The 18,017-nt window shown below is 47.6% G+C and overlaps 1 protein-coding gene across 1 annotated transcript; it reads right to left on the bottom strand.

Annotated features, from left to right (window-relative positions):
• Positions 1–13,288: 13,288 nt before the first annotated feature.
• On the bottom strand, positions 13,289–15,745 carry LOC119386184 (neprilysin-1). The gene has a single exon (XM_037653522.1). It carries the CDS (start codon positions 15,743–15,745, stop codon positions 13,289–13,291), a length of 2,457 nt encoding a protein of 818 aa, XP_037509450.1.
• Positions 15,746–18,017: the final 2,272 nt, after the last annotated feature.

Genomic DNA, 18,017 nt, shown 5'->3' with positions numbered 1-18,017 from the left:
AAAGAAGAAAGAAAGAAAGAAAGAGAAAGAAAGAAAGAAGAAGAAGAAAGAAAGAAAGAAAAGGAAAGAAGAAAGAAAGAAAGAAAGAAAGAAAAAAAGAAAGAAAGAAAGAAAAGCAGTAGGTCAGGCACGCATACGACAAGCTTCGCTTGCCCCCAATTTCCCGTGGAGGAAGGGCCTTCTTTATTTTTTTATTTTTTTTTTTTGCGCAGCCGTCGACGACGTAAGCCCCTCCACATGCATTTCGTTACAGTTTTTTTTTTCTGATTTTTCGCATTGTCGTTCGGAGGGAACAATTATCGGCTCATTATACTTCAGCCATATGTGACTACAGATAAGGAGCTAATCACGTGCTCCAAGCTGAGCACTTATCAGGGCGCCTCTTCCGTAAAGACTGAGCAGTGTATGAGGAGTGCCCTGCTGACATTGTAAAAACAGCATTGTCGCAAAAAATATGCACGCATTGGGGTTAGTATATACAGAAGGAGGTAAGAATACCTAAATCGAAGTCACCGTATATGAAAGAAAAAAAAAAGCCCAGCTTATTCGATGGAGGTCGATCAATATAACGATGTGTGCACATTAAATTTTCATTCACCACCGCTCTTTTCAGCCCTTTTCAAAATGAGTTTTCTGGTTGCCGTCGTTTTTCAAAATAAATAATAAATCAACGTGATACGACTAACAGAGACTGACGTGAGCCGCCGTTCGCCCTTCCATTTGTTTTGTGCATGGTTGTGCGAAATGGCAATTTCAGCGTAGAAAACTCACTGTCTCACCGATCTAAACAGGTCAAAACTCACTAACCGCACCAATGAGCTGTTTTCTGTATACAGACACTCTTAAATAAAAAAGGAATGCAGGTTGGGCAACATTTATACATTGCGCCATGTCGCTCATTTTATGCATGTTTAGGTTTCACATTCTGCGCGAGTATAGAACGCGCCGTTAAACTAGAGCAAGTTGTTTCTCAACCACAGAACTCTCGTGTTCGATGAGGACACCACCAAATGTACATACATCGTAAAATAACGTTGAGACGCAAATATAACCGCAAACAAAGAAGGCAATCTAGTCTCAGAGTGAGCAGGCAACAACCACTATGGTGGCCGGTGTCTATTGAGAACGTCATCAGTGAACACAATGTGAAGGCTTTATGAGCTCTTATCAAGGCCAGCCTTCTAAACACGCCAAGGGCACGCGATGCGGGCTTGTTGGCACATCGTAGTTTTGAGGGAAGGTCAGCGCTAGGAAACATGCTTCAATAACTTCTACACGCTTGTTTTTTTCTTTCAAGAAACCTTCATTATTGAATATCTCTCATTACTTCGCGTAAACTTACCAATTCATCTTTTGTTCTCTTTTCTTGTTTTATTTATTTTTGTCTCTTTCATTCTCACATCTTAGCGCCGCTTAAAACAAGTCAGTGAAAAAACTTTTTTTTTTTTTTTTCACGAGGCACCCATTACGATGAGCCCCATTCTGACACAATCAGAAGCGCACACAGATAACTTTTTTTGCATGCGCCAATTCTGTCACTCCGCACATTCATCGTGACGCTTAAGGTCCTACCCCAATTTCACCACCCATTCCCCATGTCACGTGTAAGTATTCGAATCTATTGTCCGTGACATAAACACAAATAAAAGCATTTCGAGATTCCCGTACACGCCATTCCCATCACTTTCTTCTCGAAGCAGCGCCACACATACATTCCACTAGGCGCTACCCGGACGCCGTTTACGCCTCTGGGTGCACATATGGCGTCACGCCCGCCCAAGCGCGCGCTACGCATGGAACAAGTCAGGGAGGCATCAACCCATCGCGGTCCACGGAGGAGACCGGCCGTACAAATTGCATTCGGCGCGCACAACGGCTCCTCTGGGCGGACGGCGACGGAATTCGATCCGGCGGCACTGTCAACCCCCCTCCCCCGCCTTGTTCTCGGCACATGCTCGGAGCACATAAAAATATTAATAATAAATAAACGGAGGCGGGGGAGAAGAATGGAAGAGCGACGTTGGCGCCGTCTCCGCCTGACGCGGGGATGGGGAGCGCTGTCCGATTGGGGAAGTGCGGGACCGGCCGGCGCCTACGCCGGTGCGTGGCGAACAGTGTTGTACGCCGTCTGGTGACCTGGCACGGCGGGGGCGATCGGTGCTCGTTGGGGGAACGGTGCGACTCCGCAGCGCGACGCCTTCTATATGGCGTGCTATAAGTGCGTGCTCACCTAAACGCGACCACGCAGGTCCGTAATAAAGGGCGTATCCTCGCTCAATGAGTGCCCGTACGAACACCTCGAACAAGGAGGTCGTTAGCGTGTCCACGCATGGTTGTCTGAGTGGCTCATAAACAAAAGGAGCAACACGACAGCGCGCAGCAACTTGCCCCAATTAAGAGTTTGAACGCCCATTCGCTCCTGCTCTTTCTGGTTGGTTGGTTGGTTGTTCCTCAGATACTAAACGCAACCCGCCTCGGGGGATCGACCATGAATCGGGCGGTGCCTTACTTATGAAATTAAATAGCTTGATGAAAGAAAATGTTTAGAAATAAATAGTTTAGCAGTAACTCATTATTGATTTCTCCACTGTTCTGTCCACCTACCTTTAACAGCGGAGCTGATTAAGGTCGTACTTAGTCCGTGACGCGTGAACAGAATTGATCGTCATCATGAACCGGCACGCACTCTCTTCGACCTCTTCATATTCTGCTTCGCTCCGAGAGCACGTGCGCCAATTTGTCCGGCCTGGGGTGCAACAACTCTGATGGGCGAGAGTACGAGTACAAAGAGAGAGAAAGAAAGAGAGAGGGGGAGAGATAGAAAGAGAAACAGAAAAAGTCTTGGCGAAAAAAATTTCTTGGCGAGCCGGGATCCGAACGCGCGTACCCACGATCCTAAGTCGAGCATCATAACTACTCGGCTATCCAGGCACGCTAGCAGAGCCTGGCATAGCCTCGTATAGTATGGTATAGCAAGGGGGTTGGAAATGGAAGTGTGGGTCAGGAGTAGAGATGTGAACGTGAGGAGGAGGGCAGAGAGTAAAGCATAGCATAGAAAGAATAAGAAAGAGAGAAATAGAGAGATAGAAAGGCGGAAAGAGAGAAATAAAAAGAATCAAAGAAAGAGAAAGAGAGAGAAAAATAAACAGAATTAAAAAACGCCAGGCCTGCGCTGAAACCGCAGCACAGTCACAGCGAAAGCTGGAAGAGCGGCGTTTCTAGAGCCCGTTGTAAGCTCTCTTGGGGCTACAATACAAGTAGACTAGAAAGGTACCCACTACGCCATAAATCACAATTTTTGTGAAGTTGGGAAGCATCTACTAAGCCATTATTTGTCATTCTGCGGAGAAGCGAGGTACCAGCTACACGTCTGTAAGGCATTATGTGCACTTTGTTGACGCTACGAATGATGACGATGAAGAATTATGGCTCAGCCCTTGGAATGGGTTGGAAGCTTAAACGGCCCCCCAGTTATGTAATTTGCACTGGGTGACGCCCGGTCACTATTTCCCTCTCCCGCCATGCTGTAAACATACGTTGACGTGGGAGAGAGAGGGGGGGGGGACAAAGAACTTTATTGAGACCCCGAGGAAATGAATCATGCGCTTATGGGCTTCCTTGGCAACCAATACAACTGCATTTGCGAAGAACCCACTGCGCTATAAATCATTGTAATTTTTGAGAAGTTGGGAAGCAGGCACTGTGCCATTTTTGGTCATTCTACGGACAGCCGTGGTACCTGCTAAACGCATGTAAGGCATTATGCGCACTTTGTTGATGCTGTGCCTGATGACGACGAAGAATTATGGCAGAGATCTTTGTAATGGGTTGGAAGCATTTCACAACCTACTCGTTGCGCAATTCGCATTGTGTGACGCCTGGTTACAGAATTCGCGTTGTGCGACGCTTGGTGCTTATTTTACTCTTCTACCACGCTATATTGCATATGCTAATGTGGTTCCTTCCCCGACATTAAGCCTGTATAGGACCTTTTTGCAAGGCAGTTTCAAGCACCATTATTGTATGAGGTGCAAAAGTAAGTAATAAAGAAAGAAATAAACGGCATGGCTCAGAGGTTGAATACTGGGCTCCCACGCAGAGGGCCCAGGTTCGAACCTCGTTCCATCCTGGAATTTTTTTCTTATTTCGTTTTTTTTTTTTCTTATTTCGATCGATACTGGTTACGGACACCGGCGGCGCGGCGGCGGCGGTGGCGGCGGCGGCGGCGGACAACTACGGCGCCAAAAACGGCCGGTGAAATGATCTCATAACAGCTTTCGCTGTAAAAGAGACACAGAGAAAAAGAGAGAGAATAGAGAGAGAGAAAGAAAGCTTAGAAGAGAAAACTGCAGAGAAACAAAGCAGGCCGCCCAGCTCCGCACTTCCTTCAGGCTTGGCACCACTAATGCGTAACTGCTTTGATTGTTTTCTTCTTTATGAAAGTAAACCAGCGCAAATTTCCTTTAACAAGAACACGAAAAGGCATGGCAGACAGCGCCATTCTGCCACGTCTTTCTGTGTCCTTGTAAGATAAGCTAGCGCTTGTTCACTGCCACAAAGAAGAGAAATAGCCCCGCAAGGTGTTTTGTTAAGCGATCCGTCCATGTTTCAATGTGATAACGCACGCGATGTATTCTTTTTTTGTTTTTGTTTTTTATTTCTTTTTTTTTTGCAGCGCTTGCTTATTCACTTTCTCTTCCTTTGATGTGTGCGCCTTATTCGACCAATACACGTGCGTCAAGCAGTCGCATCCCTACCATATCGTATCATTAATCTATGCGGCGCGTACGAGTGAACAAACGCGGGTTCTCTGAACGATACACACAGAGTGGGGGGAATTAAAATTTAAAAGAAACAGACAAAAACATGGTGTGTTGCAGTTGCGGAAAACAACTCACAGGGTCCCTTATGCTTTCGACTTGGATCGCTCGACGGTGAAAGCCATCTTTTTCTTCTCAGTGGATGTACTGCAACTCCATGTAAGTCTGCTTTAACTGATACCCACTACACCAAACATTCTAAGGAGAGTGGAAAACTAACCGTAGATAGAGAACCCTCTTTCGAAGAAGTGATGTCTATGCTTTTTGCAAATGACCATCACAATGCACCACACGCTTCAAGATTTAGGGGGAAGATTGCGTCAATATTTACCTTTTTCTCGAATTTCGTTCTCCGAAAACTTCTCCACTACCGGCTCGGTCTGTACGTCTCAAACGGAAAACACGTGATGTTGCTGCGAGGGTTTGGGATGCGTCTCGTCTAGTGACGTAACAAACCGGAGTGACGTAACGAAATAAATACTCGTCTTACGCGACCAAGAGATTGAAACGGCGGAATAGTGACCACGGAAAAGGCTTTCGCAAGTGTTCCTTCGCCTACATAAGTAGGCACGTTGGGTGAAGCGTGAGACTCTCGCTTCTTCCCCAGACAGTTTTACGCAAACCTGTGCCCATTCGAGCCACACGTCTCGCCATCCAAAAGCCAAAATTTCGAAAAGCCTTTACTAATACGTCTAAGAAAGGGCATTTGATTTTGGCTTTCGATCCTGTACGAGCTCGAGTATAAAATAGGACACGATTCCTCCTTCCATCCTGACAACTGTCAGCAGAGGTTCACGAAGCTAGAGTACCCAGGGCACCTTGCTATTGCGACACGAGGCTCGTGTCACCTAGAAAAACGAGTATTCTGACAGGTGACAAAACCACTTCGATTAAAAAGAACGATAACCCGACACAAGTGAAATCTGTTCCAGTTTCAGAGGTGAAAGAAAAAGACAGAGAAATGGGCGCTTTATTTTTTCATATCTAAACAATTTCACCCGTTAGTGGTAAATCGTGCGCAATAACATGCAGTCAAGAAAGCAAAATATGCGAGTCGTTCCCTTTCAGATGAAAACAGGAAAGTGCGTTTACAATACACGATGCAGCGAACACGAGCAGGCGTTCAGACGAAACCTTATTCGAGTGTCTACATTAAGCGCAACAACCTAGATACAATAGCCAGCCCTGGCCCGGGTCGGGTCGTCGTTTTTAATTCATAACACACCGAGCATGACATGTGGGTCGGGTCGTCTTACGATGTCGCGACTTCGATCGAGTCGAGGCGAAACGCGATAAAAGAAGAGCGCGGGCTGGAGAGGTATGCGTGTGCATGTATATATATATATATATATATATATATATATATATATATATATATATATATATTATATATATATATATATATATATATATATATATATATATATATATATGGTTTCACCGGGGCCGTCAATCATCAGCACACACACTCTCTCTCTTTCTTTCACCTTCTGTCTCTCTCTCTTCATTCGATGACGTCATGAGAGACCCCGTTAAAGCTGCAGACTGTGTTTCGAAACGGAACAGCTCACGGATAATTTTCAACGGCGACGATCGTTTAGATACGGGCACGGCCCGTGTTTGCGGAAGTCAGCTCTCTATGCGCGCACGCACGCTGCCAATCAAATATGAATGAGCAAGTTAAGGGCGACTTGAGGGTGTGGAAAGTACATAGAATCGATCCGTAAGAATTAAGGCGTGCACGAGCTGACATTATATCTGGAACATCTCTGACGTATAATCGTGCAAATGGTATATAGCGCTGCTGCGGCAAATGACGTCGTTCTTCGAACAAAAAATGCACGAAGAAAAGCTATACAAGTCTCACCTAAAGCGTGAAGCAGCGACAGCAATAGCCTGTAATAAAGAAACGGTGGTGTGTAGTGGTTCGCGAGGTTAAACAACAAGGCGTAGGCAAATAAATGACTAAAGCAGGCTTAATATAGGGAGAAAGATATTAGTAATAAATTACGGCTAAGGTGGTATAGCACCAGTGTCGTATATCAAGAGGTCCAGGGTCCCATTAATCAGCCTTACTAGTAGTGCGAAAATTCTTCACGCGAGCCGGCGTAATGTTAAAGAAGGGTGCATAGCAGCTCTTGCTGTTTTGCATTATAGTTTGGTAAAGTAACGGTAACGCATCCACGCCAAGCAGTTAATGTTCTGGTAATGAGCAGCGAAAGGTGGGGCCTGTGACCAATACAGTGCAACTGCTCCATAGAAGCACCACGTATAGATTCTGCGTTATTCAGAGATGGCTTTTTTTTTTTTCTTAAAATAAACGTACGCGTTATTTGATTTGCATTTTGTCGCTTCTGTTTCTGCATTTCGTTGGTTTAGCTCGAAGGTACAAATAATCATGTTATCTTGGCAACATAACCGCGTACACACATGTAGCGTTGCAATAAATAAGCTAATTACGGATAAATAATTGGATAACCCTTTCAGGAAGGTTTTATATCATCTGTTTTAAAGATAGGCAAATGTGTTTGCGCACTTGCGAATGCGATTTAAATCTACTTTGCTGGATAACGCGCTTACCTCTATAGCACACATCAGATGCTATATATATAGTATATTCACGTCGTAGCGGCGACATGGTACCGGAGAGCGGATTACCAATGCCCAGCGCCGGCACTAGTATTTCGTTCTTTCGTAACCCCTCGCTTATGAAACGTACAAATACTGTCGACAAGGCTCGCCATCTTTTTTTTTTTAATCAAGATATTTAATGCACCGATTTATATAACAGCCTAAAAGGTGCAACTAACGTTTCTCTTCAATGCTCATTTAATTATTTGCCCCAAAATTAGATTCTGGGTTCTTACGTGGGCGGTGGAAATAAAGATTTGATACACGGTGGAAATAAAGATTTGATTTGATACGTGCCAAAACTATATGATTATGAGGCACACCGTAGCGGAAGATTCCGGGTTAAGTTTAACTACCTGGGGTTCTTGAACATGCGCCTAAGTCTAAGAGAAGAGGTGTTCTTTCATTTCGTCCCCGTCGAAATGCGATCATCGCGACCGAAAATAAGCCAAACATTCGAGAAGATTGAGCTCTATATAAGCTTGGAAATAGCGCTCGGCCCACGACGCCTATGCGTCTTCGCAGCGCAAGCGACAGATTTGCCCATCATTACGCCGAGAATACTCCTTTTATACAGCGTGCAGGCCACGAGACCACCGCGTACTGCAAGCGAAACACGAGTCTCATGCGTCAGCCACTGTGTGTCCTATACTTAGCTTTACTTACACGCTCGAAGCAAAGATGAAGAAACGCACGTCACGGTATATGCCCGAACTGAACACCAACGTGAAGCCTTTCATATCGCGCAGTGGCGTAACTTGACCCAAATTGTCGACACGCACGCGATGTAACAAAACAACAGAAAAGAGCTGCGTCCGACGTCAGAACGCCCACCGTAACATGGTCGCCTTGAACAACGATCGTATACATACGCGGAGGTATACATACGCGGAAGAATCGTGACGCTAGGAGGTCACGCGACGCGCGCAAGCGAACAGTAGCGGCCATAATCAAAGTTCAATCTATGCGGAGAGAAAAGATGTAGTCCATCTACCCAGTCCGACCAGGCTAGAAAGCTTAAAGAGTATTATTGAAAAACTGAAGCGTCTAGGCGTTCATGCTTTACTCGAACCATTAGAGAACGGAATGTGCTTTCCGCCGCGGTGGTTGGTTATGACATTGTAGATATGTTTTCAGACGCACTAAAAGAGATGATATTGATATGCGGGGTATGGATGCATTTATTCTTTCCGCTCTATTTTTAAATGCGAAGCATTTCTTAGCGAACTTCTGCGACTTTGAGCGTATCTATCTATCTATCTATCTATCTATCTATCTATCTATCTATCTATCTATCTATCTATCTATCTATCTATCTATCTATCTATCTATCTATCTATCTATCTATCTATCTATCTAGCCGCCTACGACTATGTGCTCTCCTGGCCGTTCCGTTAATCGGATGTATACCAAAATTGGTGTGTCATAACATGGCCTTATCACGAACATAAATGACAGGTCATATCATGAAAATCATGACACGCATGTCATGAACAGCATGATTTACATTCCACGGCCTTTGGGCTCCCTGGCCGTTCCGTTAATCGGATGTATACCAAAATTCGTGTGTCATAACATGGCCTTATGACGAACATAAATGACAGGTCATATTATGAAAATCATGACACGCATGTCATGAACAGCATGATTTACATTCCACGGCCTTTGGGCTCCCTGGCCGTTCCGTTAATCGGATGTATACCAAAATTGGTGTGTCATAACATGGCCTTATCAGGAACATAAATGACAGGTCATATCATGAAAATCATGACACGCATGTCATGATCAGCATGATTTACATTCCACGGCCTTTGGGCTCTTGCGGCCGTTCCGTTAATTTCATATATACCAAAATTGGTACGGCGTGACAAGAGTTCATGGCGAACATAATGACAGGTCCTAACATGCAAATCATGACGCGCCTGTCATGTGCAGCATGATTTACATGACATGGTCTCGGGGCGCTCGCGGCCGTTTAAATGGATTGATACATACGAAAACTGGTATGACGAGACATTTCTGTATGACGAACATAACTGACACGTGGTAACATGAAAATCATGATATGCGTGTCATGTATGACATGATTTACATGCCACGCTCATGGCGCACTCGCGGCCGTTTCGCTAGATTGATATACACCAAAATTGGTATTGTGCGATGTGACTTTATGAAGAACATGAATAACAGGTGGTAGCACGAAAACCATGACATCCATGACATGTATGTCATGATTTACATGCCACGCTCATGGTGCATTCGCGTCCGTTTCGCTTGCGTGATATACACCAAAATTGGTGTTACGCGAAACTACTATATGACGAACATAACTGACACGTGGTAACATGAAAATCATGACATGCAAGTCATGTGCGACCTGATTTGCATGCCATGCTCATGATGCGCTAGCGGTAGTTTCGGTAGATTGATATACACCAAAATTGGTATTGCGCGATGTGACTGTATGAAGAACATGAATGACAGTTGGTAAGATGAAAACCATGACATGCATGTCATGTATGTCATGATTTAATTGCCACGCTCATGATGCATTCGCGGCCGCTTCGCTAGATCGATGTACACCAAAATTGCTATTGCGCGAAGCGACTGTACGACAACGGTAAATGAGACGTGGTAACATGAAAATCATGACATGCATGACATGCACGACATGAATTACATGTCATGCTCATGACGCACTCGTGCCGTTTCGCTTGCTTGACACACCAAAATTGGTATTGCGCGACGCGACTGCATGACGAACGTAAATGAGAGGTGGTAACATGGAAATCATGACATGCAGGTTATGTGTCATGATTTACATGCCGCGTTTATTATGCATCCCCGGCCGTTTCGCTAGCTTGGTATACACCAAAATTGGTATTGCGCGACGCCACTGTATGACGAACGTAAATGAAAGGTGGTAACATGATAATCATGACATGCATGAAATGTACGTCATGATTTACATGCCATGCTCATGGCGCACTCGTGGCCGTTTCGCTAGATTGATATGCACCAAAATTGGTATTGCGCGATGTGACAGTATGAAGAACATGAATAACAGATGGTAACATGAAAACTATGACATGCATGCCATGTATGTCATGACTTACATGCCACGCTCATGGTGCATTCGCGGCCGTTTCGATAGCTTGATATACACCAAAACTGGTATTGCGCGATGTGACTGTGTGATGAACATTAGTGACAGGTGGTAACATGAAAAACCATAATAATCATGTCATGTATGGCATGATTTACATGCTCTACTCATGCTGCACTCGCGGCCATTTTGCTCCTTTGATATACACCAAAATTGGTATTGCGCGATGTGACTGTATGACGAACATAAATGAGAGGTCTTAACATGCGAATCATGTTATGCATGTCATGTACGGTATGATTTACATGCCACTGTCATGGTGCGCTTCCGGCCGTTTTGTTAACGTGATATATGCCAAAATGGGTATGGCATGACACGAGTGCGTGATGGTGCATGGCAAACATGCGATATATGGTGGACTAGATGCCATGGCATGAATGGTTTCATTTGGCTCAAAGACAAACAAGGCGATGTATGCAGCTCCTTGCTGGCTGCTTCGCATTACATCGATTCCCACAGTGCGTGGGATCTGCCGAATTTTTTTCGTCTTTCTTTCACCATTCCTCTCCTTCCTGGTGTAGGGTAACAAACCAGATGCTTCGATTGCGGTTAACCTCCCTGACTTTCCCTTATTTGCATCTCTCTCTCTCTTCACTATACCTCCTGTTCTTCTGTCCCTCCTGTTCACACGCCCATTTCATGAGGTCATGGACCACACCTCGGGCTTGGTGATAAAACACATCCTGCGGGAAGTGGACACGGTTATCAACAGCTCAGCCAAGTCTTGCAGTCGTGCGCGGGCAAGGTGAGTTTATAAGCGGCGCGCAAAGTTGCCACTTTCTCAGGCGTCCTCTTTTCATACACAGGCGTGTGCTCACTCTCTTCGGAGCTGCCGGCGCAAGCTGTTTGGAGACGGAGACGAACAACAGATAACATGCTATTGGCTAATGGCCGACATAAATCAAGAGCGGCGTTTGCATCGGATGCGCTTCTTGCCACGGGTTACCACCGCGCTCCGTAGTCTGATAACATTACACCGTAGCCACACTAGCGCGCATAGAAATCACAACGGGAAAAAGCGACTGCGCTTCGTCACACGCGCTCAAGGTCATGACGCACGCTCACGTAGCTTCTTTCCCCTGTGCCGTTCCTCCCTGCGTAGCTTCCGGCGCGATCGTCGGGACGAGGGAGGAGAGAAAGCGCTTCAAGCGTGCGACAAATCTGTCTTAACTCCGCTCGATCTTGACGGATTCGAGAAATTCCTAGGGCAGTCGATTCGTGAGGCAATGTACTCCAATAGTGTGGTCATTCGAGGATTACTTGAAAAAGTGGTTCTGGACCCCTTTCACTAAGAGGATGACGTAATAGTACACGACGCCAGTCGACTGGTGAGGTATACATGCCTTTCTTCCTGTTTTCTGTTTTGCTTTTGATTCCCACACACCAAGTTCCAAGAGCAGTATACTTATAGCACTTAAACGCCATGTCTTTGATGCATCGCTTTTAATACGCTTTCGTGTTTGTTATCCATTTCACTTTGTATTCGTTGTATCTCTACATGCCTTGTAGCCACTACTGCCTAAGGCCTACCAATAGAAAGGAACGAATGTAAGCGGCGTCGCGCATGAAGTATGGAAGAAAAGCGAAGTTAAATAGTATACAACAAAACACCGCGCGTATTGCACAACACGATGACCATATACTCGTTAGGAGCATCTTTTTTTAAGGCAGCAGGGGACTCGCATCTCGCCCAATCTCGTTCTCCGCGAACTTTATGGGGCTAAGAAGTGATGTATCTTCTCCCACTAGCATGTTGACTGTGATGAATGAGCTTCAATGTCTACGCTGGAGCCACCGCCCTGGGCGAAATCCCAAACATAGGAAGTTGCTTGCGGCGCCCTCCTACTCCGAAACCGGCGTACACATTATCCACAATGTCAAAACAAACCTGCACGTTCTCGAGGAATATAAAGGGCATCAGAGGCACACTGGACACGATGGGGAACGCTACATCTGCCTCGTATTTAGAAAGAGGGGAAAAGACAGCTAAAAAATATGTAGAGCGTATAAGTCGAAGACTGGATAGAGGGTAGTAAATGGGAACCAAAAAAAGTCACAGGGGAAAAACCCTTATGCATTGGCCTAAGATGGCTCGATGGCAAAAGCCATGCAGTGTGGCTACTTTACCGTGCCCTTTATATCGACGTCCAACGTTCGCTAAATAACTATGACGAGTTACTCAGGTCTCGCTAGTGTGGAATTACTAATTACCGCTAATTAAGTCTCACTTAATTTGCATTATCATCATACGATTTTCTTCATCGATTTTCTTTGATTAAATATATGCATGCACTGTCATGCTTTCACTCGATTTGTATGGCTCAGTCCGCTAAACGTCAGCGCGCCGAGATTAGTGGAAATGTACAAGACAGATTAAGAATAAAAATTATTCCGTGCCAGTTGATGAGCATACAGTTGAGCATATAGATAACACGTTCACTACAACACCATGAAAGTAACGTTTATTACATGTGTAACTCATAGCTTGGTCGTTCATAATATTTGGAACGCAATCATACGCGTATACCATGAAGATACAAATTGGAAGAGAAACAACGCGCAGTATAATATATCCGTGAGAGCGTACAGAGATGAGATCCCACAGATCGAAACTTCCATCGATCTCGTCGCTGGAAGTCTGGAAGTTTCCATCTGAGGAAGTCAACATTCCTCAGATGGAAAGGACGCACTTCTGCACTGGGTTCATGAACGATTCGGGCTTACAGCCGAAAGCCATCGCAAACTCTGGAGTATTGCGGAGAGGCCCATTGACACGGTACCAGGCGGGGCTGTCGGGGCCGCGGGCGGCGTTCTCTTTCAAGAACCTCCGGTTGCTGTTGTCGCAGAAGTTGGCCGCGTAGTACAGGAAGAACAGCTGGCTGGCGTTCCAGCGCTCGAGCAGCTTGAGCCGGTAGTCTGGTGAAACACGACCGGCGTACAGCAGGAACGCGTCCAAAGCAGGGCGCACCGACAGTAGATCCCACAGATCGGACCATGAAGTTCTCGAAACGTTGAGCTGCGCGATCTTCTCCATCCCGGACAGCGGACTGTACTGGTGTTCAAGGCAGAGTCGCAGGTCGGAGAAGTATTGTACTAGGCTGTGAGCGGCGTTGCGCTCGGCACTGGTGGCGGCGAATTCGAGATTGAAGACCCAGTGGTAGATGGCGCGAAACATGGGCCAGTATACTCGTGGCGCTGCTCTGGCCATCTGGAGGGGCCGCAACGCGGCATCGTCCTTGAGGGACAAATCGAATACCGGCAACGGTATCTCCAGCCGATTGTAAGGTGGCCCCATGTGAGCCTCGGCGCTCAGAAATCCGCCTGTCCAACCTTGGAAGGAGGCGCGAGAGGTCATGTGTGCCATGAGCCGCTTTTCGAGCGACTTTCGGATCCAGGTGTAAAAGAACTGGGCCGTCGAGGTGCGCGCGTTGTTCAGGTAAAGGCCGTCTAGGAATGCGGCCAGCGTGCTCGCGTTTTCGTTTAGGCCACGCGGCGCCAGAGGCTCCCACGAGACGCCATTCAGCTTCTCTAAGAGGTTCGCCTTCAGACCACTGCCATAACGAGCGAGCCGCACCAGCACGTGTTCGATGAGTACGAGTCGCAGCGTAGAAGCCATGTCTTCGACGACGTCGTCGCCATCGCCTCTGGACAGTTGCGCCCGGGAAAAGTTGCGCGTCGCGTGCAAAGCGAGATTCGGCTCGAATCGGTTCAGCAAGCAGAGGCAGTAGCGCGCAGGCGTGAGCGCCTGCGCAAACTGCGGATGTCGAGCGCAGCTTACCGAAGCCACCTGGTCCCGTAACTCGGTACCACCAAGAAGCGGCGACAGCGCCATGGTGATGCGGAACAGCAAGTACCCCAACATAACCTGCGACGAGCGCATCAATTCGTCGTCACGGGTCAGTCTCAGTACGTGCTCGGGAGACGCCAGTTTGACGTAGGTTCGAGCAGTTAGAGGTCTGATCCCCTTCCCGAATACGCTCTGCAGGAAGCTGGTCCACTCGAAGTTCCTCAGCGCGGGCAGGTCGCGCACTCTGACCGTACTGCCATTGGCAAGTACGGCGGCATCCAGCTGCGGTTGCAGCAGCGTTCGGTAGAGCCGTTCTTCGAAGCGCAGAGGATCCACTTCCGTCTGGTTCTGGAAGAAGGCCAGCAGGGGAGCGAATCCAGCACGTACCACTTCGTACTCTTCTTTCTCAAGCGGCGCTCGCAGCAGCACCGTCGACGGTTCTTCGAGGCCCACGAATCGTTTGTTCTCACGCGATATGTCCTTGACGACAAACGGCCTGAAGAGCGCGTCAACGCCTAGCTGCCGGAAGGCAAGGCCGAACTTGCGCGACACCTCGGCTGCCGACGGCTGCCGGCGCGAAGGAGACGACGACGGGCGCATCATCCATGATCGCAAGTGGGTCGCATCAAGGAACATGGCGATCAGGTTGTCAAACATCACTGGTTCGGGGTCCACGCAGTGGTCGACAAGAAAACGCAGCTGCGGAAAATCGCGGCTAACGTTGTCATGCAACGCCGAGGCCAACAACTCTGCGTATGCTTCGACCATGACGGTGTCCACGGACAGGCGCTCTGCGCCCGGAGTCAAGGGGCGCGACTGCGCCCATTTGTCGCACACGTACGCGTAGAAGTCGTCGCAGGGGTCTTGGTTGGAGTCGATCTGGTGCAACAACATTCGTGCCTGCTCGACGCATGCCGTCGAGTCGCAGGGCTTGGTCTCGTGCGTCTTTGCCCCGTGGAGTCCTTTATTGTTTAACGATGATGCCGCGGACGACGCTCGGTCGCTGAATGGCGGGGCATTGACGCCACTGAGAGACACTGACGGTGGCGGTGGCAGTGGCGGCGGTTTTTGCCCGAACGTGCTGCGGACGTCGATGCGAGGCAAGAGCAGCGTGGTCGTGACGAAGGCTGTGATGACGACGGAAACAAGCAGGAGCATCGTGGTCGCGACGGTGAGTCCCCAGAGGAGAGCAGACCAGGCGCTGCGGCGGGGCTGTACAACGCTACTTCGCTGTAGTGCCAAACTGCTTAATGCTTCGCTACTGCGCCTGTTCTGCTGCTTCACTTGCTGGACCTGTTCTTTGTTGGGTAGCGTGCTGCTACTACTGCTGCCGTCGGGCATCGCGACGGTTTCAGAAATAAGAACACGCGCACTAGGGCAAAAGAAGCGCGAGCGGGTGCCTTACTTTTTCTTCGCGCCTAGCTCTTGTAGTTGTATTAAGTTAACCGCTTTAATTCAGTTCAATTTATTCAATGCTGGGTGGGCAAAATTGTGGCTCCTTAAAGCGGCCCCGCAAAAATTTTAACGGCGAAGCTGTTAAGCACGGCATAAAAACGGCTGTTCCCCGCAAGAAACCTCGCCACGCTGTTGCCTAGTAACCACCGACGCCACAGCTGCGCACCACCTGGCCTCGCCTCGCTGCCGCGCCAGCTGGTGTGACGTCATGCCAAGCAGCACATGCGCCGAGCAGTAGCAACGGAGAAGACGCCGCCAAGCCGCGCTCGGCAACGGAACCAGCCGCGCCTAGATACCGCGACAGCTGATGTGACGTCATGCCAAGCCGCGCATGCGCCATACATAGCAACAGCTGCGGAGGAGCCGCGTCGAAGCTACCGAAATGACCAAGTATAACCGCGCCAAGTTTAAATGAAAGAGTTGCCTAGCAACCGTTTACGTCATTAAACACGTCATAAGTAGACCTACTGCGCATGCGCATGTCCTCGGGATCGTTATAAAAGATCGTGTCGTGCTGAGGCAGTTTGTAGTCATGGGTTGTCCGAGGAGGTACCGTACGCCCAAAGAAGATGCTGCCTATCGCAAGGCTCGATAAGCGAGAACGAGATCAGCGGCGGCGATCTGGATGGATGGATGGATGGATGCTATGAGCGTCCCCTTTATAACGGGGCGGTGACAAATGTGCCACCAGGCTCGAAAAAAAAAAAAAAAAAAAAAAAACCCCAACAACCTTTACTCTTTTTTTTTTTTTTGGCGTTGGCCTATTGTCTTTACTTCAATTAAAACTATTTTACTCCAGAAGAAAAAAAAAAAAAACGTTAAGTTTTCAGCTCCGTTCTGTGCCCTTTACGGCAGAATGTCCTTATTTTTTTCCCATTATTTATTTTTGTCCTTTCTCTCTAGTTTTCTGCCACCAATACTCTAACCGTCTCTTACTTATTTCAATCGCGGGTGTGTTCAGCTTTCCATTGTCTCTAAACCCCAAGGCGTCATGTAGGCTCGTGCCCAAACGTACACCTGGGCGGATATCTCCACATTCAATCAGAACATGCTCCGCCGTTTCCTTATCTTCCCCGCAGCACGTGCATTGTTCTTCTTCTTTACTGAATCTCGCTTTATAACTGCCCGTTCTAAGGCAACCCGATCTCGCTTCAAACAGTAAAGCGCTTCCCATTGAATTGTCGTAAAATGCCTCCCTCCTTATTTCGTTTTTGCCCTTTCGGTAGTTACTCAAAGCCGGTTTTTTCTCCATAGCTGCCATCCAGTAAATCCTCTCCGCCTCTCTGACTTTTCGCTTAACGCTCTTTGTTGACATACTGCTTACACTACCAGCCGTATATTTACTAGTCAGCCTCCTAGTTCTTTTTCTCCACTGTGTGTCCACGCTCTTCCTATACAAGTAACGGAACACCTTCTCTGCCCATCTACTCTCCTTCATATTCCTTAGCCTTTCTTCGAACCTTATTTTGCTCTGAGCCTCCCTCGCCTCAAAACCTGCCCATCCCATGTCGCCCTTTACAGCCTCATTTGTCGTCTTCCCGTGAGCACCCAACGCGAGGCGTCCCACAGTCCTTTGATTTATATCCATTCCCGATTGCACCTCTGCCCTCATGCAGACCACTGAGTTCCCAAAAGTAAGCCCCGGAACCATTACACCTTTCCACAGACCTCGAAGCACCTCGTACCTATTGTATCCCCACAATGCTCTGTGCTTCATTATTGCAGCATTCCTCTTTCCTTTTGCTGCTGAGGCTTTTTCCTGTACCTCCATGTACCTGTCACCCTCATTTATCCATACTCCGAGGTACTTGTATTCGCTCACCCTCGGTATTTCTTGGCCCTGTATTGACACCGCCTGATCACAAGGGTCATTGAATACCATCAATCCACATTTTGTTACACTAAATCCTAGTCCTAGAGCTTCCCCTTCCCTTCCGCATATATCCGCCAGCTGCTGTATATCCTCTCGACTGTCAGCAAATAAGACAATATCGTCAGCATAAAATAATCCTGGAAGCTTCTGCTCAATCATCACGCCGCCCTGTTTGTGTGACAGATTAAAACCAAAGTTGCTACCTTCTAGCGCTTTTTCCATATTCACCATGTACAGCATGAATAACAGCGGGGACAAAGGACATCCCTGTCTCAGCCCCTTGCT

The sequence above is a fragment of the Rhipicephalus sanguineus genome, chromosome 3 (assembly GCF_013339695.2).
Source record: "Rhipicephalus sanguineus isolate Rsan-2018 chromosome 3, BIME_Rsan_1.4, whole genome shotgun sequence".
In the NCBI taxonomy this organism is placed as follows: domain Eukaryota; kingdom Metazoa; phylum Arthropoda; class Arachnida; order Ixodida; family Ixodidae; genus Rhipicephalus; species Rhipicephalus sanguineus.
The sequence above is the reverse complement of the archived record's forward strand: the minus strand, read 5'-3'. Positions and strand labels throughout refer to the sequence as shown.

Bases quoted from the DNA above. Each gene is read 5' to 3' on its own strand.
- LOC119386184 (XM_037653522.1), bottom strand. From the start codon at position 15,745: ATGCCCGACGGCAGCAGTAGTAGCAGCACGCTACCCAACAAAGAACAG.